We start from the raw sequence: 26,078 nt of genomic DNA on the forward strand, positions 1-26,078 counted from the left end.
TAATTGAATGTTTACTAAGTTCGTTTTAAAGGATACCGTTTAAGATGTTCGAGAAAGACCAACCAATTTCCCGTCGATTACTACAGTTCAGAAAAGCACTGTAAAGCACTGCAGCCAGGGATAAAGGGACGCATAATCTGGAGAAAGCAGGGAAAAGGCATTAACTCCGCCAATACCATCAAAAGGACTGTTTTAAAGGTCGTGGAGTTCTCGTTTGGGAGGCATCATGGTTGGTAATCGTATAAACCTTCACATTTTCAAAGGATGCTCAATCACTGGGACCTGTTGTAAGAACAAGATTCTCCATGCATATGTGCTTTAGATTTGCTATGAAACCTCTTTTCATGGCCGATAAAACCCCTCCATATTCTGCGGTTACTGTCAAAGAGTGAGAATACTGAAAAAAAATGGATTCGCCCGCAAGTTCTCCGTATCTAAATTCCATCGAGTGTTTCAAAGGAGACACTTGGCACCGGGTAATTTACGGCCTGTAAAGATTCTGGAGAGGTGATTACCTCTACAAGAGGAGTGAGCAGCAATGCCTCAACAACTCATTGACAACATCATATTCCGCATCAGCAAACAATGTGAAACCTACAAGAAAGCTTATTAGGTCATATCCCCTAAGAAAGGCTATATGTTTCTTGCTGGAAACTTGTCACGTGAATGTTTCGGTCATCAGCCGCATTTCATGTCATGCTACTTTTTCAATAACTTTTCTTTTTAAACTTTTATTTCTTACTAGCAGTACCCGCACAGCGATGCCCGTGCTAAAAATTTAATGGAAGTCCATTGAATAAAAAGAATTGACGCCCCCTCCGCCTCTGATGTGAAATTATCGTTTTTCTCTGTATAAAATGCGTACACACCTTTTCAAAAAAAAAACTATTTAAATTTCTTTGGAGTTTAAAACTTTTTGTCAAATCATTAAATTAGATTTACAGTTGCTTTAAAACTCTATTTAGCGAGGGAAGCGGTTTTTACTGCAATTTAAAATATTTCGCCAAATAAACAAAAAAAAAGACATCAAATAATATCTTTCAAATGTAAAAAAAATTCTGCAGCTCTATTGTTTATCGCCAAACTTGCCCAGCAATCACGCTATCATAATCCATCCGTCTATCGAAAAAAAAAAAAACATCCCGTGGAATATTCAAAAATCATCGTCAGAAAAAAAGAAGAAAATGTCGTACATTTCACTCGGATAAAAACAAATCAAAAGTTTCTTTTCTTTCAAAACAAATCCCCAAAACAATGAATTACATTAACGGTTGCCTTAAAACAATAATCCTAGTCTGAAATGCTCAGCGCCTAACGCGCCAAGCGCCACGCTACTGGAACCCAGCCCTTTTGTGACTGAAGCGGATGTTTTTTCTTTGGCAATAATAAATGTTTCGCCAAACAAACAAAAAGGTATTCGGAACTCCAGCGCTCGAATACGCTACCTTGCGGTGATTTACAAAACTGCAAATGAAACTAAAACACTGCCACGTTGCGTTCCACGTGTGTCTGTTGACGTAAACACAGGCAGTTTGTTCTGAGTATTTATTAACGCAATCGATGTGTCTTAGTTTGTTTTCAGCTACAGAAATTAATTCGTCCCTTAGTAGTATTCTCGAGCTTCTCAAAATAATGTTAGTTTTCATTATTTCCTTAATAAATGGTGAAAGCGAAAATTCTGGATTAACAAACTTGGATAACGTTATACAAGGTAAAAAAATTTATTGTTTTGTATGAATTTGTAAGAATATGGGGTTTTTTTAATCTTAAATTAATTAAACTTACCATATTTTACAGCAGCATTTAGTTGGAATGGACAGTATGCAAAATATTTTCCTGAATATATTATCGTAGAACAAAATGAGTAACCGAGAAAGAATTTACTTTATTCCTTTTATTCTCAGCTGAAAGGTTTCGCCAAATTTGTTTAGGGTTATAGTTTTAGTATAGTGCGAGCAAAGTAGCCGTGGCGAGATTTCGCGTTTTTAGTTAAACCATTTTTAATTTTTATCATGAGTGGAATAAAATGGTAGTAAGATTACAGAATTCGATAAGTGAAAAGAAATAATGGTCAATCAACTGAAAAGAAAACTACCACCATATATCCGTGAGAATTTTGTTGATGATTTGCATAACATGACACAATTAAATCGTAACTCAGAAATTAGAAAAATCGAAACAGAAAATTTTTAAATGAACCGATTCGGGAATTCGAGAGAAATAACTCAGCTACAAATGGAAAACAATAAGCGCTAGCCAAGCAAGGCAAAAAAGTATCATCTTCTTTCGATAACAATTTGTAATGTCATATTGAATTTTCTAGCATTAATTGTTATTCTTGTCAGGCCACAATTATTATTTAGTTTTATCAAGAATTGATAAATATCGAATTCAACATCGTGGAAATAGCTGCTTAGAACTACGAACTACGTAGTTTGCATTAATCTTTGACGTTTAGTAATGCTTCTTGAATTCTCATTTCTTTCTACGTGGGCCAGAATATCCACAAGACTTTGAAAATTAATTAAAAAAGAATAAAGCGAAAAAATCATACGTACGAACAAAAATCACAACACTTTTAGCATTTTCTTCGTTACCATGTGCGTTTGTTTTAGTTTTTAAGTCCGCCATTAGACAGTGACTTCAGTGCCCCCTATAGTTCGTTGGAGTTGCGAATAAAATCACATTAACAGTAGCTTTCAAATCTTTATATATTAGAAGCTGCGTTGCTTGGCTTTGCCTGGTCTACCTTGAGAAATCAAATTGTGTCAAGTTACATATATTTAACAATTAATTAAAAGAATAACTTAATGACTTAAAGAATAACTTAAATAAAAGAAAAAAAAACACCATGGAAAATTACATTTCCAAACAATGACGACAGATATTCGCAACTCCAATGAACTATGGGGGCGCTGCAGCCACTGTCTAATGGCGGATGAAAAGGTAAAACAAACACATGCCGTAACTTATAACTTGCTTTGACGATTGGTGAATGACAGTAATTTTTCATCGTGTTTGTGGGAAGCATTCTTTTCTATTCTTCTGAAATTACATTACACCACAAACTGTCTGAAGCCTGTTATTTACCCCAAAGAAAACACGTGGTATAGAATGTTTTACCTTTTTTCGGTTGTATTGTTAATCACCGCAAGGTAGCGTATTCGAGCACTGGAGTTGCGAATTAAAATACTTTTAAGAAATTAAAATGCGAAAGATGGATTTTAAAAGCGTAACCATGGACACATGAAATAAAATAAGTTTATGAAATCAGATGCAAAATAAGAAAATATACAATGGATTCAAAAAGCGTAACCATGGAAACGCAGAAATAAAGTGGTTGACAACCTGAATCAAAATGACATCTTTCGAAATTGATTTAAAAACGCTTTTAACTTTTTTTTCCTTCGAAGATAGAAACTAATTTTTTCGACCAAAGGTCGAGAGAGATCTGGAGTAAAAAATCTCGCTTTTTCCAATGCTGTCAAAAAGAAAGCTGTGGGACAGTTTTTGTCACTTTTTATTGTTAGATTTAATAAAGAAAGTAGTGTCTAAATTTTAGCTAAGCCTAAAAAGTTCGACCTAAAAACGCAAATTTCTCCCGCCGTAATTAAGTTAAGGCATTGAAATAAATTGTTTAGAACGCAGAAAATTCTACCCCTTTTAACGATATATAATATTAATGTGTGCAAGTAATTTTTCACCCCTTTAATAGCCAATAATAGGCAATTTATGTGAAATTTGGGCCTAAATTTGAATAAAAAAGGAACTATTTATCGGATTTTTTCGACTTATAGCCTATGTTACTCAGTAAGTTTCATACAGTGAAAGAATTTTTCAAATATTTGCAGTGGTTCCGGATATTTCCTCGAACATATAAACACACAAAAATCCGCCCTCTCTCTTTATAATATTAGCAAAGATTTGGTAAATATTGCTTTTATTATCCGTGTGCTTACGTCTTATTGGGAAATGCTTTGGTATTAGTTGCGATGGAAACCTTTTGCGCTAAATTATATTGAGAAAACCATCTTGTCCTTAATTTTTGCACTTTAGCTTCTTAAGTTTTTCACGAAATGGATCCCTATCATAAACGTGACATTTATACTAAAGTTTACTTTACATTGCCATAGAACAGTAGTGTCCAACCTACAGCCCCCGACTCACGAAGATGACGCCAGTGGCCCGCTGTTTTTTTCTACGTTACAAATCGAAAAGCACGATTAGTGACAATGTCACATAACTGGAGCCAAATAATTATTAGTAATTGGTTCATGAGAAACATGCATTTAATGCATCAGAGTAATGATAAAAACAGTTATTGGTTTGTGATTTTTCTTTCCTTTTTCATACTTTCCGGTGTTATTTAGAAAGGAATGAAATAACTATTTTGACATTTTATGTGTATTCCGGCCCGCGAGAAGGATTTTAATATGAGGTGTGGCACTTGGGCAAAAAAAAGTTGGGTACCACTGCCATAGGATAATGTGTCCTCTCTTCTAAAGTTTTAAAAATAAATCAAAACAGTAAAAAGGCTTTGTGCAGTTTATGCACCTACCATGTACAAGAATGAAATTATGGTTGATGTTTATAAGAATGCTCAAAAATGTACCTGGACCAAGTATATTCCGCCCACTTTTTAATTTTCAGTTGGAGGGATGCTGGAACTTTCTTGTGCGTCAAATACATCTGGATGTGATCCATGCTAAAAGAAAATTAAAAAAAAAAATTTAGTGCAGCACATTTTTAAAATAATTTGACTAAGTTTAATATTTTTTTCAAAATTACTTGAATCGGTGCGCTTTTATTGTTTAACGCTTCTGCCGATGACATCACAAATGATGAAATGCCATTCACTGCTGCCATTCAGAAGGGCACAATATTTAATTCGCATCTTTACTCACGTGTACTGCTAACGATATAGTTGATAGCAAGCGTAGAGGCAATTTTTAATTCGCTGCTTGATTATCATAACGTGGAAATGCAGTGAAAAATGCGCCAAAGGACATCATTTTTGACGTCATAAAGACCACGCCTTGTTTAAAAAATTGGACATTTCAAAAAAATTAATTAGAAAATAACTGTTCGGAAAATGAAAGTACTTTTTGGGTCCATGTTATATATATATATATATATATATATATATATATATATATATATATATATATATATATATATATTGCTTATTCTATCAATTTCTGTTACTAAAAGTAGTACTTTTGACTGAAGGAAACTACCTCATTCACATCACTTGAACTAGGATGAAAGAAAGTATTGTGAGGCATACTTTCAACTAAGAAATAATATCTTCAACGAATTTCTTACTGTATTATAAAAATCTAATGACGGCATCGCAACAGCTAAGGATATCATGGAAACTTTTTTATGTAAAATAGTTGGGATGAGTTTTAGAATCGACGTTTAAAATTTCAAGCAAAGGCTGAAATAGACCAAATGCAATAGTAAGCAATAGATTGAAATAATTCTTGAGTAGCACTGTTATACAAGTTTCTTGAGCAATATTTTTGCAATGATATATATTCTACAAAATCCTTTGAAATTCAGTTGGTGCTCAACGGTGAAATATATCTTGATTCGTAAGATTTTGGCACAATATCCATATTTTGGATAAATACCTTTTCTTTCTGTCAAGATCAGCAATTCCAAAAAAAAAATAGTACCTTAAATGTATTATTATTGGGAGGATACTCTAATAGTCCGCGCTTGCTAGCTATAATGATGTTTTTTTAGTATGTAGTGCACAAGAGCGGCAAAAAGAGCAAATAATTTAACAATATGAGTTTGAAATCATGTACACAATAACTAACAGTAAAAAGTCAGCATAAAAACAAGAAGTTCCATCTAGAACTAAACGAGCTTACTTTCCCGTATACCCATATCTACTTTCTAGTATCTATCTGATCAATATTATCAAAAATAACTAAAAATCGCAAATTGTTTCAAACATAATTTTTTAATATTTTAAGTCGATTTCTTGGAATAAAATAGCCTCACTCATCTAAGGGATTAGATGCGTAAAAAAATAAATAAATAAACGAACAAATAAAATAGCAGCGCCTTTTAAACAAAGGAGCTAATACACTTTTTTCCATTAAAAAAAATTCTTCAGCTGCTTTCAAAAAGAAAAAATAATAATTCAAAATTAATAAGCTCATTAAACTAAATACATCATATCAAAAAATTTTTGTTTTTCCCCTCTTGTCAAAAAATAATTTTTTAAATGAATTAATGTGCTTTCCAAAATAAATAAAAACAATAAAATGTCAACTTAAAAAAATAATTTTCACTGTCAAAAAAAAAAAAAATCGTCTGCGCATATCTTAATGTAGAAACATAAATGACTTCGAGTTTATCCGACGAAAACTGAATACCTAAATCAAAGCTTTAGAGTGAAAATAAAAACAAGTCGTATTAACAATAATTATTTCACAGTTAAAACCATGGCTGCGGAGTCGGAGTTAATCTCATTTTGGGATAAAGGAGTCGGAGTCGAATATCCAAGAATCGGAGACAGTCATTTTTCCCCCGTGTATAAATTTTTGCCAAAACCATGAAGTCAGAGTCGAAATCGGGGAGTAGTAATCCGACTAATTGATGAGCACCGAAGTCGGAGTCAGGTGCCCCAAAATTCTCGGAGTTGGAGTCTGGAGTTTGTCGTCAAGAGTCTATTTCCAACAAAATTTGTTTAAAGTAAATCCGCCTTCAAGTACGGAATCTACAGTTTCCGTTTAAGTGCTAATGTTAAGGGATTTGAACTGTTCAAAATTGAACGGAAAATTGTTCAAATCAAAAAGATATTTTATATACAAGTTTTTCATCAAAAGCTTTTTTTCTACAAAGTTTGTTTGAAGCAAATTCACCTCTAAGTTCGGAATTGCCTTGAATTTCCACGCAGGTGCTAATGATAAGCTTTTTTGAACTGTTCAAAATTGAACAAAAAATATTCAAATCAAAAAGTGAAATATATGAATGAGGCGTCCTCGCCGAGATCTTTCGAACAAAAAAAATTTGTTTGAATCGGACTATTCACTCAAAAGTTATTAGCTGGAAACAGACCGACAGACAGACGGACAGACATTTTTCCCCATCTTAATACCCTACTTTCCAATTTTTAATTTTTCGATATTTATTTAATTATTTTTTTATTTTGGACTCTTTTTTTCGCGATATTTTCAAGATGCATTAAGCCTTCCTTCATGCTTCCTTCATGCTTTCTACTGGGAAAGAAGGCTAAAAATAAGTTTTGTTTTGAAACAATGGTCTCAAGTGCATGAGAAAAAGAGCACATAAATACCCAGGTTCCTACATAATAAATTATTATTATGTAGGACCCGGAACCTTTTGTTGTAACTAACGTTAAAAACAGACCAAAGCTGCAAAGCAAATGTCACATAAAGTTATTGCTTTGCAAGTAATAGAAAGGCATGCATTTAACGAACATTATGGAAATAGATGATTAATTTTTCAGTATTAGTTAAGTGTCCAGTTTAATTATTAAAATAACAGAAAAATATCCACGTCAGCAAATGAAAAAAAAATAGTAAAGAAGGAAACCTACAACAAAGTTATAGAGCATTTGCAAATGCATTAATGCAAGTTCTTTTGAAATAATTAATCAGTATTTCATTTCTAATTATCTTGATGGATATTGTAATATTGTTTTTTTTTCATCAAAAACAAAAGGGGAAAATGCTGCCAGCCTCTGAAATTAACATCAAACTTATGATGTAAGTAAGATATACTCATCTTTTCAATAATTTAAATCATTTTTTTCACAATTTCATCATTTATGAGTAAAACTATTAGCAACTGCTGATGATATTAATTAAAGAAGACTTCTAAAAGATAAAAACCATTAACGAAGACAACGAATCCTAAAATAAATTTTTATTGCACTGAAAATCTATTTAATCTTATTAGTTTTGGGAAAATTTATCGAAGAAACTTCCAACAATGGGGTCGTTTCTAAAATTTTAAAAGTATTTTTTTTTTCTGAAAGAGCATGCTTAAAAACATAGATCTGACCATTTTTTAAATAATTTGTTTAATATGTTTTAAAAATTACTGAAATCTGTGCGCTTTCATTGTTTACGCTTCTGTCGTGTGACATCACAAATGATGAAAAGCCATTCTGTGTTGCCAATATCACAGAGCAAAATATTTAATTCACATCTTTACTCACGTGTATTGGCAACGATAGGGTTGATAGAAAGCGTAGAGCGCAATTTTAATTCGCTTGTTGATTATCATAACGTGGAACCGTGGTAGAAAGATGCGCCAAAATGCGTCATTTGTGACGTCATAAAGACCACGCCTTGCTTTTGAAATCGGTCATTTTAAAAAATTAATTAAAAAATAACTGTTGGGAAAATGAAAGTATTTTCTGGGTCCATGTTATTCTTTTTACTCATTCTATCAATTTCAGTGACTAAAAGTAGTACTTTTGACTGAAGGAAACCGCCCCATTATAGCAATTAATGCAAGCGTTCACAAACCGCAGAGTTACGTCACCCGTTGAGTTTATTAAAATAAAAAAATAATTAAAAAAAAATAATGCAATGTTAAACTGCCCACTTTTAAAGGATACTGCAAACACGTGTTTCAGGGTACAAGGGACCCTATTTTTAGTGCAAAAGATGTGACCTTATGAATAAAAAGGCATCCGACAAAAACAAAAATAAAATAACTGTTCGTAGTAGAAAAAAAATATACTTTTATTGTACAGTTGTCTAGGTTTTTGGATACTTTTCTGCTATAATTACTTTTTGTTAAGTATCATTTATCGAAATATGAGAAATGTATATGATATAAGTTATATACAATAATATTGTGCGGTGAGAAAGCAAAAGTAATGATGGTTCAGCTCGTAATGTAGTTTATTTGCTGAACCCTATATTGGCACCTACTGCAGCGAAAAAAAAAAAGCTGCACTGTTGTAAGTAAAACTTTCAAATTTGAAACACCACTTCTTCTGAAGTTTAGTTTTCGCATATCGTTTCAGTTTTTTCCCATGTTTTGTTTTTAAATTTTGGATAAACGAATTAAAAATACAGAATTTCACAATGATCTACTCACCGAGCTTGAAACTCTTGTCTGTTTGCGTTCATGCTAGAAATAACATCACCCACATTTCCCATAACAGTAGCAAACACAAATACACCCGTCATGAATGTCAACCCAGTAAATATGTACTCCTAAATAAAAGAAGATCAATAAATTAGTGTGCACAACATCAAAAAAAAAATGTTTTAGACAGTCATATAAGAGCTTAGAATAATGAATTAAATAATTGTATTTACAAACAGTTTTACTCAATGCTGTTTAAAAGTTTCTACTCAACGCAATCTTTAAAAACATGATTCAGAACGCTTTGGAGCTTCGAAGAATGTTAAATGAAAATTATATTTGTATTACTTTAACACAAAAAGTCCTTTTTTAGTTTTAAATATGGTTTTTAGAAATTAGATGAAACTTGGAAATCAGATGTTCCGTCAAATCTTTTTTTAACTCAAATTTGATATGACTTTCTTTTGAAGAACCCAGTCCACCTTTTGAGAAACCGATTTTCTATTTCCGATCATGCTAGAAATAACATATAACAGCAGCAAAAACAAAAATACACCCGTTATTTTCAACCCAGTAAATATTTACTCTTAAATAAGAAAAGACCTTTTAAATAAGTGTGCACAACACCAACAAAAACCTTTTTGACAATCATACAAAAGCTTAGAATGATAAAATAAATAATTATATTTACAATCAATTTTACTCAATGCTGTTTAAAAGTTTCTACTCAATTAATGACTAGAAATAATCACGTTTTGGATTTACAAAGGATATCAATTTAAAATTATATTGATGTTACTTAAACACAAAAAAGATGTCTTTTTAGTTTCAAAGATGATTTTTAGAAACTTAAACATCAGATATTTCATCAAATCCTTATTAAATCTCAATTTTTGCTTGACATTCCTTTGAAAAATTCATTTCGTCATCGCCACCATGTACGAACTCAACTTTTTCATTTACTGATTTTAACTAAAACTAATTAAAATTTCTTTTGAATTAAGATTATTTAATATTGAATATTTACATCTACGTTGTAGTCACAATGTATTAACTCATATACAGGTCTCTATTTTAGAACTTGACGTCATTGCTTACCGTTCACCACTTCTATTAGCACATAAACTTGTTCTAAAAACTAAATTTCCTTTCTTATCTCTTCATCACTCTTTTTAAAAAAACCAATAATATTATCACCATCAATTCAGATGAAAATACATTGTGCACGTTCTGGTCTATTGTGTAAACAAATAGATAAATACAAATAAATCAAAGTTTCTGATTCTCTTAGTCTACGTCGGGTATTGAACTACAATATTCTAAATCTAGATATCTACAATCAACTACGTTTAATATTAGTGCTGTGTAAATAAATTTACGATCCATCTGAGATAGAATTTTCTTTATTTCAAAAATAAATTTTCCATTGTACTACTGAAAAGATAGACGATCTTCTTTAACTATGAGGTATAGGTACATACCATGTCAGTTTCTGGAGAATTTGTATTTCCAATAGTTGTCAATGTCATTGCAGACCAGTATAGGCAAACAATGTATTTCCTAGGGAAAAAGGTAATTTTAAATTAAAAAACAATGTTGTCAAAGCAAAAATTTATAAAGTTATAATATCTTAGGCATTGTTGCATAAAAATGTCATTGCTTACAACTATTTTATATTTGTACACATATTTAAGACAAGGAAATTAGAAATCGTCACATTTGTGAATTGCTGGTTTCACACCAAACGTTTTCATGTTCATTAAATGCGTTGACGTTTTAAAAACCAAACTAACTTATTAAAAGAATTTAGGAAACATTAATTTGCAAACATTATAAAACAAAGCTTCTGAGTCTTCTTGCTTTTTTTTTTTTGAACGACGTGTGGTCGGTACTACTACCAAATTTTTCACTTTTTATCATCAAAGAAAAATCTCGTGCTTCATATAAAACGTCACAAATTTGAGCAAATAAAAGAAAGAAATCAAGTAGGGATATCTAAACAAACAATCGAATGCATGGTAGATGGAAAATGAAAACAGAATGGGAAGACAAATATCTCGTGCCAATAAAAGGAGGGCAAAAAAAAGGCAATGAAAGTGAAAATGAACAGTGTACTTACAAGTAAGGTAAAAATTAGAAATATTGGGTGAAATGAAAAAGCCTGATTTGAAATTAGAAATTGGCAAATAAAAATTGATTAACATCCGTGATAGTTTATTGTTGTGTTGTGATTCCCACCGACTTCAAGTCAAAAGATTTTCCGCAGAAACATTTGTTAAACTTCAAAAACTGATACAACAATTTCTTATTTTAGATTTCACGTTAATTTTTTCTCTTGAAAAGCTTTGAAAAAGTATATTCGTTGAAGGGTACTACAAAAGTGGAAAAAGCAAATAATAAACAACAATTACAAAACTACGACAACACTGTACAAATAAATTTTTATAAATAAATAAATATAGGTAAAAAAATTAAAAATATTAATATTTTCGGTATGCAGCTGAGAAATAAATACAAATAAATATAGATAAATAAATAAATATAAATAAACAAATAAAATATTAATATCTTTGGTATGCAGTTGGGGAAAATATTTCCAATAAAAGCAAGTACAATTGTGTTCAGAATTCACTGCGCCTAATAAACGTTTCTCAGTGTAAAAAATCTTCCACGTCTTGACTTGTTTCTGAAATTGAATGACATTATTTTAGGTACTATATAATATTCCATCAAAGAAGTGCTTTTCCCTCACGACAAAGATTTAAGCTTTATTTTTTGTCATGACACCTGTTAAGAGTGGTTTTCTCATTCCATTGAAACAAATGTCATGTCACGACCCTTGCGACACAATGTTTTGTCATGATGTCATTCCTTGAAACGTCCTCTAGTCTTTTATTTGTCTGCACACGTGATTTTTTTCACAATAAGCGAGCCGTAATCGGATCGATAATGAGACAACATTTCAATTCAAAACATACGCGTTTCTTTCCACTTCCTGAGAGTACCTGAATATTTATATTTCTAGGACTTTCATTCATAAAATTTTAGCATAAGATTTGAGAAATTTTAAATCTTTCTTTTTACAATGATAATTTTCTGATTGCAACACCGTTGTAGACATAAATTAATAAAAATGTATAATATTTATTTGTTAATTTTTCTTAGCCAACTGAAGTCAGTGTGTCAGTTGGCGGGAAAAAAAATTGGTGACCTCAAACAAAGCCACCGAGCCTCAAAGGGTTAAATCATAAATGAATAACAAATCTTTTTCTGGTCCAACTAACAAAGAGGAAAATGTAAAATTCCTATTAATAATAAAATATGCAATTTAGTTAACGTTATATTAAAAACAAGTAATATCAGGTAGATTTTTAGATAAAATTAGGTTTGTCTAAGATGAACAGGTAGTAAAAAAAATATTCCTGACTAAAATTTTTATATATTGTATTGTTTTTAGACGATGATATCTAAAAAACACTCAAGACTCCATAATTCTTACCTAGAGAATCTTTGCTGGTCTGTTGCATTTGTATAAACCCAAGCATTGCTTCCAAGTCCTTCATACTGAAAAGAAATTTGTAATTTTAGAAAATACGGAAAGCACTAATTTCTTTTAAAAACTACTGAATGATGATATTGATTACAGTGTACGCATTTATTTTCGGGAAATTTGCAAGCATGGCAATTCTACGATAACAGGGGTACAGTCATTCTGAGTGTCTTTGAGCCAATCCCGATAATTTTGCGTCACTTACTTTTTTTAGTTTATTTGACGTCCCGGGTGGTGGCGTGATGGTTAGGCGTGTTCTTCTATACCTGCGGACCCAGGTTTTGACCTGGGGTAGCCAGTAGGTGGATTTTCGAGATGCAGAAAATCATCAGCACCCATGTCGTATGATTATGCGACATGTAAAAGATCCCTTGGGTATTCGTTCGGCTTAGAATTCCTTCGGCAAAATTTAAACTCCTAATGTAATTTCGCATCAAAGAGAGCCCAGGTGCCTCCATCTGGTGGAAACTGAACGTCCAAATTATCCGTGTCATTGACATCCGCGCCTTAATGGTGGCACATGAAAGACTGGATGCCGTATCGAGGGATCGCACTAGGTCTGCTAAAAGCAAATAGCCTTTAAAACGCAGCCCCTATTAGACAAAAAAAAAAGTTTATTTGACTTGAGGGGGGAAAACTAGAAGCCTTAATGATGCATTCTGACCGGCGATTTCATTAAATACGATGTCCGCTCTTTGTGATTTTAAAGCACAGTAGAAACTCATTAATTTGGACTAAAAGGGAGTCCAGGTCGTCTAAAATAATGAAAGTATGGATCAAATAAAATAACCTATAAATCGAACCAAGGTACATAAGCAAACTACTGTAAGCGGTCAAAATTGTATTTTTCAAGAGAATGAAATATAAAACTGCATAAGAGAAAATTCGGCTTATAAAAATACATTATTGCGCTAAATCGTCTTTTATTTTCAGTATGTACATCTAAATGGCTGTCTGGATTGAGCAAAGTCCGGTTTAATAGGTTCCGGATTAATGAGGGTTTACTGCACACTATACTATAAAAATATAAAATGGCGGAATGTTATTCGGACTGACTCAAAGATACCCTGAACTACTGTATTAATTGTTGCACAAAACACCCTAAAAAAACTCCATATTCCCTAGATCTTTATTTTATGGCATGAATGCTACGAAATACATGATCTCTACTTGTATACAATGCAATTTATTACATTCTGAAGATTTCGAGAAATAATATTTCAACATTTTCTTTTTTTTTTTTCAGAAATGGATGTATCTCAAAGGTGCGTCCAATACCATGCCAAAATATAGTAATTACATAAATAATGCATAAATAATGCAGTAATTACATGCATAATTTCGTTAAAATCATTTTCTCCCTTAATTTTTTAAGCATTGTACAAAGAAGCTCCTATTCAAAAGAAAATGCCAAAGATGAAAAAAAGAAATCAATAAAGAGGAATTGAAGAAATATTCATGGAGTAAAAATATTTTATACAAAATGTATTGCAAAAAAAAAAGTAATAAATAAAAACTAGATTCAATAAACTGAGATTTATCGTCAGCAAAAGTAATAATATTTGTAATACAAAAAAGATGAAGCTTTAATACGGCTACCTTGCGTTAATTTAAAAAACTACCGAAATAGGTAAAATATTCAGTGCCACGTTTTTCCTATGTGCTAAAATGTATTCTTCAGACTGTGTTTGGTGTAGTGTTATTTTAAAATAATAGAAAAGAAAAAATACCATAAACACGATGAAAAATTACTGTCATTCACTAAGCTTAAAAGAAGGTTATAAGGTACGGCATGTGCTTGTTTTACCTCTTTCGGCCGCTATTTGCCAGAGACTGCAGCGCCTCTTATAGTTTATTGGAATCGCGAACATTTTGAAATGTTATTTATTGCTAGATTTAATTGTCAATAAAAATTTTCTCTTGATAATTTGCGATAGTACTTGAATAAGCTAAATATTTTTTTTTTTTCGATTAAAAACAACACTGAGTTGTAAAATCACAGCCAACTATTCACAAAACGACAAAAAAAAGCTTTTATTTCGCTTTTGAACAGGAATATTTAAAAACGCTATATTCTGCGAAATAAACGCCAAGGAATAAATTTTATGCAACTGCCGACCGTAAGAAATCGCATGATTTGTCAAAGACAAAGGTTATGGAACATAAAGGTTTTTTCACAGCAACAGAAAAAAAAGCAAGAATTAGAAAGACAAAGGGCATAAAAAGATATGTATGTGGTCGTATGTATGTGTGCATGTATGCTTTTCCTCCACCAGTTCCATCAACTTAAGAAAATCAAACTTAAACAAACTCGACTAAATGAATTTTGTTTCGCTGTTATGCTAATAAAATTTCAAAAATTTATTCTGTTAATTTTTAGTGTTTTCAATTGCAAAATGAGAAACTTTTTGATTCAAAGAAAGAATAATAACAAATCAAACATATTTTAAATTTAAGAAATTTTAGGAAAAATGCCAAACTATTTTGAATGGTTAAAGGTCAAAAATGCTCCCCTAGTTTTGAGAATCACTCTTGTATTCTTGTATATAAATGAAATACTAATCAAACACATTTAAAAATATTCAACTTTCAAGTTTATTCAAACAGAGTGCCTAATAAATCAATTGAATGAATTTGACATCATCAATCAGAAATAAAATCTAGTAAGAACTGGTTTTAATTTCTGCAAAGCACAAACGTTCTGTCTTGTTTTGAAGGGACTGTTTTAACCAATGAGAAAAGAAGAATAAAATATATAAGGGGAAACAGAAAATATGCAAAATAAATTAGATTGCGTAAAAGTAGGTTCGTTTAAGTTTTGGAACAAGTTTTCAATTCCTCTGCTGTTAAACTTGATTTTAACAGTTAAAAAACAATATACCACTTAATTGTTCGTAGAAAATCCTTCATCTTGCTAGTGGACCAAGAAAATAAAACTTTTTAAGTATGCAAAGAATTAATAAATCATCAAAAGTTTTTTCTTACTACCAGATATTTCTACTTTTTATGACACTTTAATCATAAATAACGCAATATAGTAGTATAAGTATAGAAGTAGAAAACCAACTGTAGTTAAAAACACTCTAATAAATAATTCTCAACTTCCTCGATAGCTTTGTTTTGTCTATTCAAGTTTTGTCCTGGATGCTTCCAAACATATTAAAATGATTTGTATCTTAAGTTCTTAAATGCATTAACTTTATGACACGAAAGAAACTTTTATGTCCATTTCGCTATTTTAAAACGAAGTAGTTTTTCTTTGTAAAAATAAGCACTAAATTATTTTCTCCATATAAATAGTTTAATTATTCATAAGTTGCTTTCAAGTCTACGGATCATTTTTGTTCTGATGTTTGCATGTAGTCAACCGACTTATAAACTATAGCGTGCTATTATTTCTTAGAAAGTAATTCAAAAAAAAAAAAAGTCACTGAAAATATTTTGATTCAGTGTTAATTGGTTTGAATCTTTTTTCCGTCCAACTCTTCTGTAAAGAGCTATGATTTAGCGAGAACCCGGATATAACAAAGAAATCAAAAGTGCTACGTTGGTGCAATTTTAAGTCTACGAGAGTATACCTCGCTTTTATCGAGAAATCCCCGTATATAGGGAGACATATTTCTGGGATTCACAAAATTTCTATTGACTTCCGAATTTCTAGGTTACTGAATCTTTTCTTGAAAAAAATTCTTTAGCATTTAGAAGGCAACTTGAAATCAATGATTTTTGGAAGTCTGACCAGTTCAAAAAGACGTTTTTTCTTGCCATGAGCAGTCACCGAAGGAAAATAACGCAATAAAGATTCAAAAAGACATTTCAAAGCAGGTATAATAAGTTTTTCAGAACTGCACGGAACTGGTTAGGTGTGAATTTCTATGACTTTTTTTTCATGAAACCGTCTTTTACAAGCATTCGGATATCGAGCAAATATCGCGGTCTCTTCGCACTCGTTATAAACTTGTTCAACTGAAAAATCACTGCTCAGTGAAAAACTTAATTCCTTTAAATTCTCATACTTAAGCACATTTTTAACGTTTTTATTTGACATTTTTGAACCATATTTTTCTTATATGTTGTCAACGGCTCAGACTGCTTGGTGGAAAACTCTGCGCGCTAAGAGCAAAAAACGTGTGAAAGAAATTGGTATTTTGGAAAAAGAAAGCTTATATATTCTTGAATACAAGAGATACTTTTACGAAAACTCATGATTATTCACATGTTGGGCATTTTTGTAGTTGTAATTGACATGTGTGCTAATTAAAGTGCCAAAAAGACGGGATCGAGCAAAATGGTTTCTCAGGAGTTTTCGGAATCTTTTTGGCACCAAACTCAGAGCAGGATTCCCAGCTATTCGGGAGAAGATAGCATGCGGGACATTCATACATACACACAACCGCATATATGTTTTCCCATTCTCGAATTCAAAATTATAGTTAGATAAAGGTATAAAGATATATTTGAATCTATAAAATGGCATTCATCTGTAGCGAAGTCTCCTTGGCGCAGTCGGCTGTTAATGGAGAGATTGGTGGTTCAAACCCACCCGGGAGAAGTAAATGCTTTAATAAAAAGGGCAGTAGCGAGACTGGACGACAGAAGCTATGCTTTCATTGAATGACATAAGCTTATAATGTTGAAGCTGTATTGAAACATCAAATCGAATTAAGATTCAGTAAATGCAGTTAAATTTATCATTTCAGTATTTTAAGCTTTTGTTACTCGATAAAAGCGTAGCCTCTGTCTGCCAGTCCCATAACTGCCATTGTTTGTAAAAAACGTTTCACTCTCCCGGGTGTGTTTGAATCACCAATCTCCCCGTTAACAGCAGAATGCTTTACGGAGACTTTGCTACAGATGAATTGAGGCAGTGAGAAACAAAGGGATGTAAATGGACTATTTAAAGTTTCGAGTAAAACGCATTTTAAGCTCAGATCCTTAATAGGCTTTCATTAAAAAAAAAAAAACTAAGTCATGTTGTACAGTAAGTTGTCATGTGTACTAAGTCATGTTGTACAGTACTCCGTAAAGCAGAATGCTTTACGGAGACTTTGCTACAGATGAATTGAGGCAGTGAGAAACAAAGGGATGTAAATGGACTATTTAAAGTTTCGAGTAAAACGCATTTTAAGCTCAGATCCTTAATAGGCTTTCATTTAAAAAAAAAAAACTAAGTCATGTTGTACAGTAGCACCTATTAGGGTTACTAGTACTATTTCTTTCCCCAAAGCACAGGAGAGGTTCTCCTATCATTTATACTGGTTATCGCAAAATTTTTAATTTTGTTACTTACATGCCTTTGCTTCTCACTGCCTCGATTGTTAAACAAGTTAGGCAAAAACAAAGCTCTGCGCATGTGCTTTGAAGGTAGCAATAAAACGCTTTTTTTTATGTCGTTTTTTTTTTTTTTTTCTTTTTAAGTTCACTGTGGTCACCAATGTCTCATAAGAAGCATAGCGTCAAAATTTCTGAAAAAGTTTAAGATATAATAGCTGCAATTTCACCCAGTGAAATTTCATCGCGTTTAAATACATTTAAAATATTTTGCTTCATTTTTAATTTTAAAAGCTTTTAAATTCCAAAAGCGACGAATTATGCGATGGTGTGGACGCATTTATTCTTCAGTTTTTCTTCGTGTCTAAAAATTGCCATTTTTATGCCTTCCGCATTAAGAAATCAGGTTTGTTTGTAAGAATGGAAACGAAACCGAGACTGTCTTACAAAAAAGACACTTAGCAGGAAATACAGTCTGATGATGAAATATGATAATTACAAAATGGTGTTTTGCTACGTGTTTATATGTTTTCGTGCACGTCTGAAGTTCTGATTTAAATAAAAAAAATATGTTGCTATCGTTAAAACAGATGCATTGGGAAATAAGCCATTATTTTTTGTTGCAAAAGACATACCGTAAAAGTGGTGAATTTAAATGAAACAAATATTTTTCCTAACATCAGAAAATATCTCTCGCATTAGTGTTGTTAGCAGGGGAAAAGGGAGTGCATTTGAGCAATTCTTTTCATTTTTTTAGATTTTAAAAAAATATTATCAGTTTTTCAGAGCAAAAACTTCCCCATTTATTGAATAGCCTTTTCTTTGTGTCATGGAGTTTTTGGGATTTTTCAAAAACATACTTCTGTACTTAACGGTCCTTTTCAAAATGTCTTCGATTGTTCACATGTGCCCCTTTAGAGAGGGATATGTACACAAGCTCGGAGTGCATATGAATCAGGATTAAAAAGTAGAACAGTCGTCATATTTCAAAGAAAACTCTTTAATATGAAAATCGAAAAAAAATAGATAATGCTGTAAAATACTCACTTCTGAGTTAGATTTTCGACCCTTCTTCGTTGGTCATATTTATCGATCGGGGACGTTTCATGTTGCTCGTTTTTGGTTTAACTACCTGAACACAACATCATTGAGGCAATATATCAAACAGCCGGGTATATTGCATGTGGTCCTGGATTAGCTCTGGCTTAGGAGCTGAAACTTACTGCTAATCATTGAGCTATGCTACAATATCTCTGTAGCGTGTTCTTCTTCCTTTTAATTTTGAATAGAATTGCCCTCTGCAGCAGAATAAAATATTCACTTCTGATCAGGGGCGTAATCAGAAATTTTGTGGCCCGTCACAAATGACTTTCACGGGGCCCCTCCATATTGTTTACCCCTATATTTCACTCCTCATTTTTAAAATATTGGGCCCCCTTCAGACTCGGGCCCGGACCAACAGGTTTCCATCCTCCCCCCCCCCCGTGCATGCCCCTGATTTCGATAGCAAATGGAACAGTACATGAAATACACCGCCAGCTCAGTCAATTCCAGCCGAGGACTGCAGTTTCGTGTTTATTAGCACTCATCAGCCCAGCATAGGAGTGTCTGTGCTGGAGGTGGAAAAGCTCTTAAGGAAACCTAGAGTGCCAAACAAACTGGTAGCTAATACAGAATTAACACTGACCAGACGAGTGACAGAAACAATGGTTCGGTTCAACTCTATGGACTCATTTCAGCCTTTTTCGGACCAGTCAGTGTAGGTCATATTTATCGATCGGGAAAATTATATGTTGCTTGTTATTGGTTAAGCTACCATGAACAGAACATCATTGAGCTAATTCAGCTCCGTTGCAATAACCCCATAGCACGTCCTTCTTCCTTGCAATTCTCGAATAGAATTACCTTCTACAGCTGATAGTGCAGTAAAATACTCACTTCTGATAGCAGATAGTAAAGATTTTTTTTTCCCCTTTTGAAAGACATTATCAATTTTACTTTTACCCAAGCGATTGAGTGGTATCTTAGGATTAATTTCAGTCTATTTTTTCCCTCGATCAGTCAGTGTTGGTCATGTTTATCGATCGGGAAAGGTACATGTTGTTCTTTACTGGTTAATCTATCAGGACACGACATCATTGAACTTATTCACCTTCGTTGGAAGAATCTCCTATAATATCCATCTTCTGTAGTTAATTTTCGGATAGAATTACCCTCTACAGCAGATATTAAAGTAAAATACTCACTTCTGATAGCAGATAGTAAAGACAAGCTATCCAGTGTATGATGACGGCTAAGTTCAGGAAAAGTCGTAATACCCGTATTAGATGAGGATTGCTCGTAAAGCTAAGAAGTAAAAAACAGAAAAAATCAATTTTCAGGAGAAAATCAGTATGGTCACTCAGAGTAACTTTAAGAAATTCCGGTTAACATTGCGCTACTTCAAATTTTTTAGAACATTATTAACTTTCAGAAGAAGTCTGTAAGGCCCAGTGCTGCACTCACCAGGCAAGGTTAGGAAATATACGTTTTCTACTATCGATTTTACAAAAAAAAAAGTAGGCAATACTGTAAACACAGGCAATATACAGGCATCATGCAATAATAATTCTGAAGTTTATGTTTGGAAGCTATTTTGGAAATTGTTAAAAGTGCTCTTCTTGCACTCTTATATTTAATGCAGCACTATAAATGATAGACCTCTAGTGATGTAGTTAAGTAGAAATGGAGAATTTTTAAACCGTTTTAAATTTTTATTTGCTGCCTTAAAGTTACACCAGTTTTGATAAATAATTTGTTCTAGTTAATGAGTGTTCTTTGGTTTTATACCAAAGAATATTATCTATAATGTGTGTGTGTCTGTGTGTCTGTAACTCCAATTCCTTCAGACTGTCAGTGTCTACCAGGTCAATACGGATACCGTTCGATACGTGACATCCAGGGGTAGCCATTCCGCCCAGTCTCGTGCTTCTAACCGGGTCGGATATAAGGGGCTGGACATCCAAGATGTCCTGAGAATATTTAAAAGTAAAAGCCGTGAAATCATCCCGCCGTAGGCGGCATTGAGCCACCGCTGGTGGCGTACGGAAGTTGGCGATCTATTAAAATATGAGTGATACTGACTCAAAGTTATCCTGAATGACTGCACAGTTCATTTGTTAAATCTGTTTGTTTCAATCGAATTAAAGTTTCATTTTTTAAACACATACACTTCGTATCGGTATAAAAAAAAATCCTTCAATCTTGAATTTAGACGTGTGGATTTTTTGGTCCACAAGGAATGTCATTCTATGTTAGCAAATGTCTCTGATAAACAAATAGCTCTTTAGGAAATAGTAAATACTCGTATAATTTTAAGTTTTTTAAAAGTTTCCATTATTTTATTTATTTATTTTTTAATATTATTATTTTTTTATGGAAAGATATTTTAGAAGCAGGAGGCTAGACACATCAGAAAATTTAAAATTAAAAGAAAAGAGGAAATGAAAAAGAAAATAAGAGAGCTTTCAAGTCAGAAAATGTCTGGTTTAGATGCTAATAGTATAAGACATCTTCTAAGATATGAACCACGAAATATTTTAAAGGTCTAAATCATTTTGAAACATTATTTTATTTACTAGAATTGGCACAAACTCAAAAACAAATGAATAAATAAATCAAGTTCTTTTTCGTTTACATTTATTTAATTTGTCTATGCAACACAACTTTTCATTTGTTTAATACATGTCAAGAATATAATTTTAAATAAATACAAAATCAAAGAATTCTAAATTTTTCTTTTAATCAATGAATGAAATACTAATCTATTATTTCAACAAATATTAAGAATTTTCTTACATGATAGGCAAGTCAAAGATGCCCACTATTCCTAAAGTTTACCACCTTCAAATTATAGAGCTAATTTTATTTTTTATCCTGTACTGCAGGTAAATGTGGCGCAAATGGCTGAACTTATACAAATACAAATGTGACGACCAGCAACAGACTCTGGGCCCAGCTAGGCTGGTCCCATAGGCGGATTTAGGACTGAGTTCCTGGGGGGGGGGGCAGGATTTTTTTTTTTTTTTTAAGCAAGATTTTTATTTCCCCCCACTCCTATGTTTTTGTCCGTTTCCTGTGATGCATAAGTCCAAGCTTGACTTGTTTGTGTGTCGTTTTGATTAATGTGTTTTCATGCTGTCCTTTTTGAATTGAACTTAAGAGAGGGAGCTGGTATCAAGAGAGTGACGCAGGGCTCCCTTTTAAGTGGGAAATAGAATATCTCCAATTTTAGGGGACCGGGGGTTTCTCCCCCGGAGGAAATTTTGTAAAATGGATATAAAATTCTGCATTTTGAAGCCTTATAAAGGTTAATTGGATAGACATAGAAATTGATAACTAGATTATACAGTTGTACAGTAGGGTCTGGTGGGGGAAAGTGGTCAATGGGGTAAAGTGGTCATACATCAAATAAATGGCTGTAACTTGGAAATAAATGATCGAATAAGTATAAAATTTTTATTTTAGAGTAGGGAAGTTAGAAACTACATTTTGAATACAAAATTTTACAACTGATAATATTTTATTTAGTAAAAAAAATTATTTTGTGTGCATATGAAAAACTTAAAAATCTAAACAGCTCTTTTAACTTCTCAGGGAAATTTTGTTAAGTGAATTTCGAACAAACTGACGGCACGGGAAGCTTCCTGCATGTCTCAAGAACACTTACTATTTAGCAGCTATCTGTATTTATTTTACATAATATTTTAGAGCAATTCAAGTAAGATGGGGTAAAGTGGTCATATAATTAGGCTAACGTAAATCGTTGTTCTACTGTCACTCAATCTTAACGTACAAAGCAGATATTAATTAAATATTCATTTCACTAAACATGTATTGTTTTTACAGTAAATGGTATGAAATAAAGTTTAATTTACGAACATATGCGTGCGATACTACTATATCTGTACGTAAACACGTATAATAGTATATAGATGCACATGTTCGAATAAATACGTTGCTTTACGTAAATACGTATGAGAGCGCCGACACGTGTATATATTTGTATATACGTATGGAGAAGCATAAATGTAACTACCTGCATACATGAGTATGTATGTGGGTATGCATGTCGGCCCGAGTATATACTCGTATATGCGTACATGAGTATGAACTTGTAAACACGAGTGTAAACACGTGCTTTTACCTGTATATAAACGATTATACACCGTTATTTAGAGTTACAAGTATACTAAAAAAATGCATTTACATAATTGTACCAATAAATACCTACATGGGTGTCTACAAGAATATTTCTATATAGGTATATATTCGTCTATACACGTATATACTCGCTTATCTTTACCATTGTTTTCTTTGCGCGTCTGTCTGTGCGTCTCTAAACCTATTTTCTCCGCATTGGCAATGTCTTCCATGTCAATGCTAGTACCGTTGGATGCAGAACGTCCAGATTAAGCCATTCCTCTTTTTCACCCCTCTAAACCTTAAGGGGACGGATATCCGGGTGAAGAAACTTAAATTAATAATTGTCAAATGCAGTCAGTTTCGAGTCACCGCAGGGGACGAACGGGATTGGCGAGCGAAGCGAGCAGGGGTAGAGCTCCCTACTCTATAGCATAAATTTCTGAGCGCTTCTGTCTGTGGCTGTAACCCAATCTCCTCCGGACTGGCAACGTCTACCAGGTCAATACTGGTTCTGTTGGATGGGAGGAGATTCAGGGGATGCCATTTCGCCCTGTCTCACCCCTCTTATACTTAAGTAACCGAAGATAAGGGGCTGGTTATTAAATCATCAAAAATATTAAAGGCATCAATTGTCACCCGTCGCTGGTGGGGAACGGGGTTGTCGAGCAGAGCGAGCAGGGGGTGGAGCCTCCTGAAATGCGTAACACGTAAATACTTGAACACATACCTATATACTCGAGTATACACGCGCATAAAAGCATCTGATATAGCCATGAATATATAATCGTGAATACATACACTAGTTGACACCTACATACAAGCATTTGATGACGCGCATATACTAGTGTATACGTACTAATTTACCTATATACAACTATATGTACTTATATACGTCTATACTGGTGTTTACAAGTACATATACGCATTAGATCGATCTATAAACGTATATTCATGCATACTCGCGTATACCCGTATATGTACGTATGTACACTTATATGTACGTGTATACTCGTATATGTACGTGTATACTCGTATATATTCGTGTACATACGTATATTCTCGAGAGATACACATTCATGCACATGATGTTCGTCTATACAGGTATATATACGTCTATACGCGTAAATACTCGTTTATACTCTATCAAACACATTTCCACATGACACATATATACTAGTGAAGACTCGTGTACGCACGTATATGCTCGGGTATACACGTATATACTCGACTAGACATGTACATAACTCGCATCTAATGCATAGATGCATATACTCATGTATATACTTGTATACTCATATGTGCACGTATGTTTTCGTGTATACATGAATACACTCGTGTTAATAAGTGCAATCATTACAAATAACCAAAATATATAAATAATATGGTTATTCATACTGGTTTTGCATCTTTTTTAAAGTATGACCACTTTACCCCCATACTATGACCACTTTTCCCCACCCCCTGGGGTAAAGTGGCCATAAATACATAGGGAAAAGAAAGTGGTATAAAACTACTTAAATAAGTATTTTTCTTTGTAAAATTCAATGTATTCTGTTCTTCATTAACGTAATGTAAAATAACAACAAAAAAAGTTTAAATGTTTAAGGAATTTCTTTTATTTGTTACCCACTTAAGTTAAAAAAAAACCTTGATTTTATGACCACTTTACCCCACCAGACCCCATTGTTCAAACTTTGTAAGAAACAGCCATTTTAAGTTTGTAAGAAAAAATAAACTAGTTTTCTTATTGCAGCAACCTTTTTTTAATTATAAGTAGTGCAGAAAACGAAAAGGAATAGAGGTAGTGTATAATTTTTTTCCCCTGGCTAAACAGATTAACAATATGCAGTAGAAGTTATTGGAGCCTACTTTGCTTAGGATTTTTAGACTTATCTAATTATTTTCAAGGACTCTAGAATAAATGAAATTATTTAACGCACTTCGTTGTACTTTCCAGTCTCTGGTATTTTAGTACTTGATCGTAAATTTTTGCAGTCCTGTTCTAACTTTGGGAGAAATAGCTATTTTAACTTTAAAAGAAAAAAGAAACCATAGATTTCTCATGACAACAACTTTTCTTCAGTTGCAAGTGGGGCAGAAAACGAAAAGAAATATAGCTTGACTACGACAAGAAGGCGGATGACCTTGAAGCGAAGCATCATTTGTACCATTTGTAATAGGTAGAATCTGCCAGAAAGCACTGAATAGTAAGAGGCATGGTCTCGCTAAGCCTATCTATTCCAAAATAATAACGAACAGCCTATTACAAATGATACAAATGATATTTTTGCTTCAAGGTCATCCGCCTTCTTTTCGTGGTCAAGCTATAGAAGTAGTGTGTATTTTTTTTCTGTGCTAAACAGATAGACAATATGCAGAAGAAGTAAGATAAAAGCAATCAATGCAAAAGAATTTCCAAAATACTGCATTCAGGATTGAATAAATAGCAAGATATGAAACATGTGAGTCACAAAAATTTATTTCAAATAATATGTTACAAACGTGAGAACCATGATTTTTACATTTTTAATACAGGATGTGGCAGGGAGCTGAATTTGACATATGTTGGCATTCCTCCCCCTCTACCATTTGTTAGAAATTTTAAAATTTAAGGTTTGTAGCCACACGTTTCCAAATATTCAAGGTTTTCAAGCACTTAAAAATGAAATTAGTTTTTTAAAGCAATTTCTGTTTTTTAAGGAACAAATCATGATTTTTTTGGGGGGGAGGGGGAGTTAGGGACCCACTTCAAAGCAGGCACCCTAAGCAACAGCTTGTTTATCTTATAGGCAAATTCGACCCTATTTGTAATTCACTCCTACCTGAATATTTTTGCTTGATTTTTTGTAGTTTTTACGAACATTCGTCAGTTTTTACGGTTAAAGGATTTTTACGATTTTACCAATCTTTGTTAGGTTTTTATAGACTTTTATAAAATTTCAGCAAATTTTTCCAAAACTTTTGATGACTCAATTATTTAGATTTC

General features: G+C 32.7%; 1 protein-coding gene across 1 annotated transcript in view; it reads right to left on the minus strand.

Annotated features, from left to right (window-relative positions):
• The window catches only part of LOC129225269 (cyclic nucleotide-gated cation channel alpha-3-like), a 100,703-nt gene that overhangs the window by 33,182 nt on the left and 41,443 nt on the right, over positions 1-26,078 (minus strand). The window contains exons 10-14 of the mRNA XM_054859853.1: positions 20,155-20,254; positions 12,587-12,651; positions 10,569-10,647; positions 9,097-9,215; positions 4,613-4,705 (exon numbers count right to left, since the gene is read on the minus strand). Of these exons, the coding sequence (XP_054715828.1) occupies positions 4,613-4,705; positions 9,097-9,215; positions 10,569-10,647; positions 12,587-12,651; positions 20,155-20,254 (456 nt within the window). The remainder of the gene's footprint in view (positions 1-4,612; positions 4,706-9,096; positions 9,216-10,568; positions 10,648-12,586; positions 12,652-20,154; positions 20,255-26,078) is intronic.

This window comes from Uloborus diversus, chromosome 6 (genome assembly GCF_026930045.1).
Source record: "Uloborus diversus isolate 005 chromosome 6, Udiv.v.3.1, whole genome shotgun sequence".
NCBI lineage: Eukaryota > Metazoa > Arthropoda > Arachnida > Araneae > Uloboridae > Uloborus > Uloborus diversus.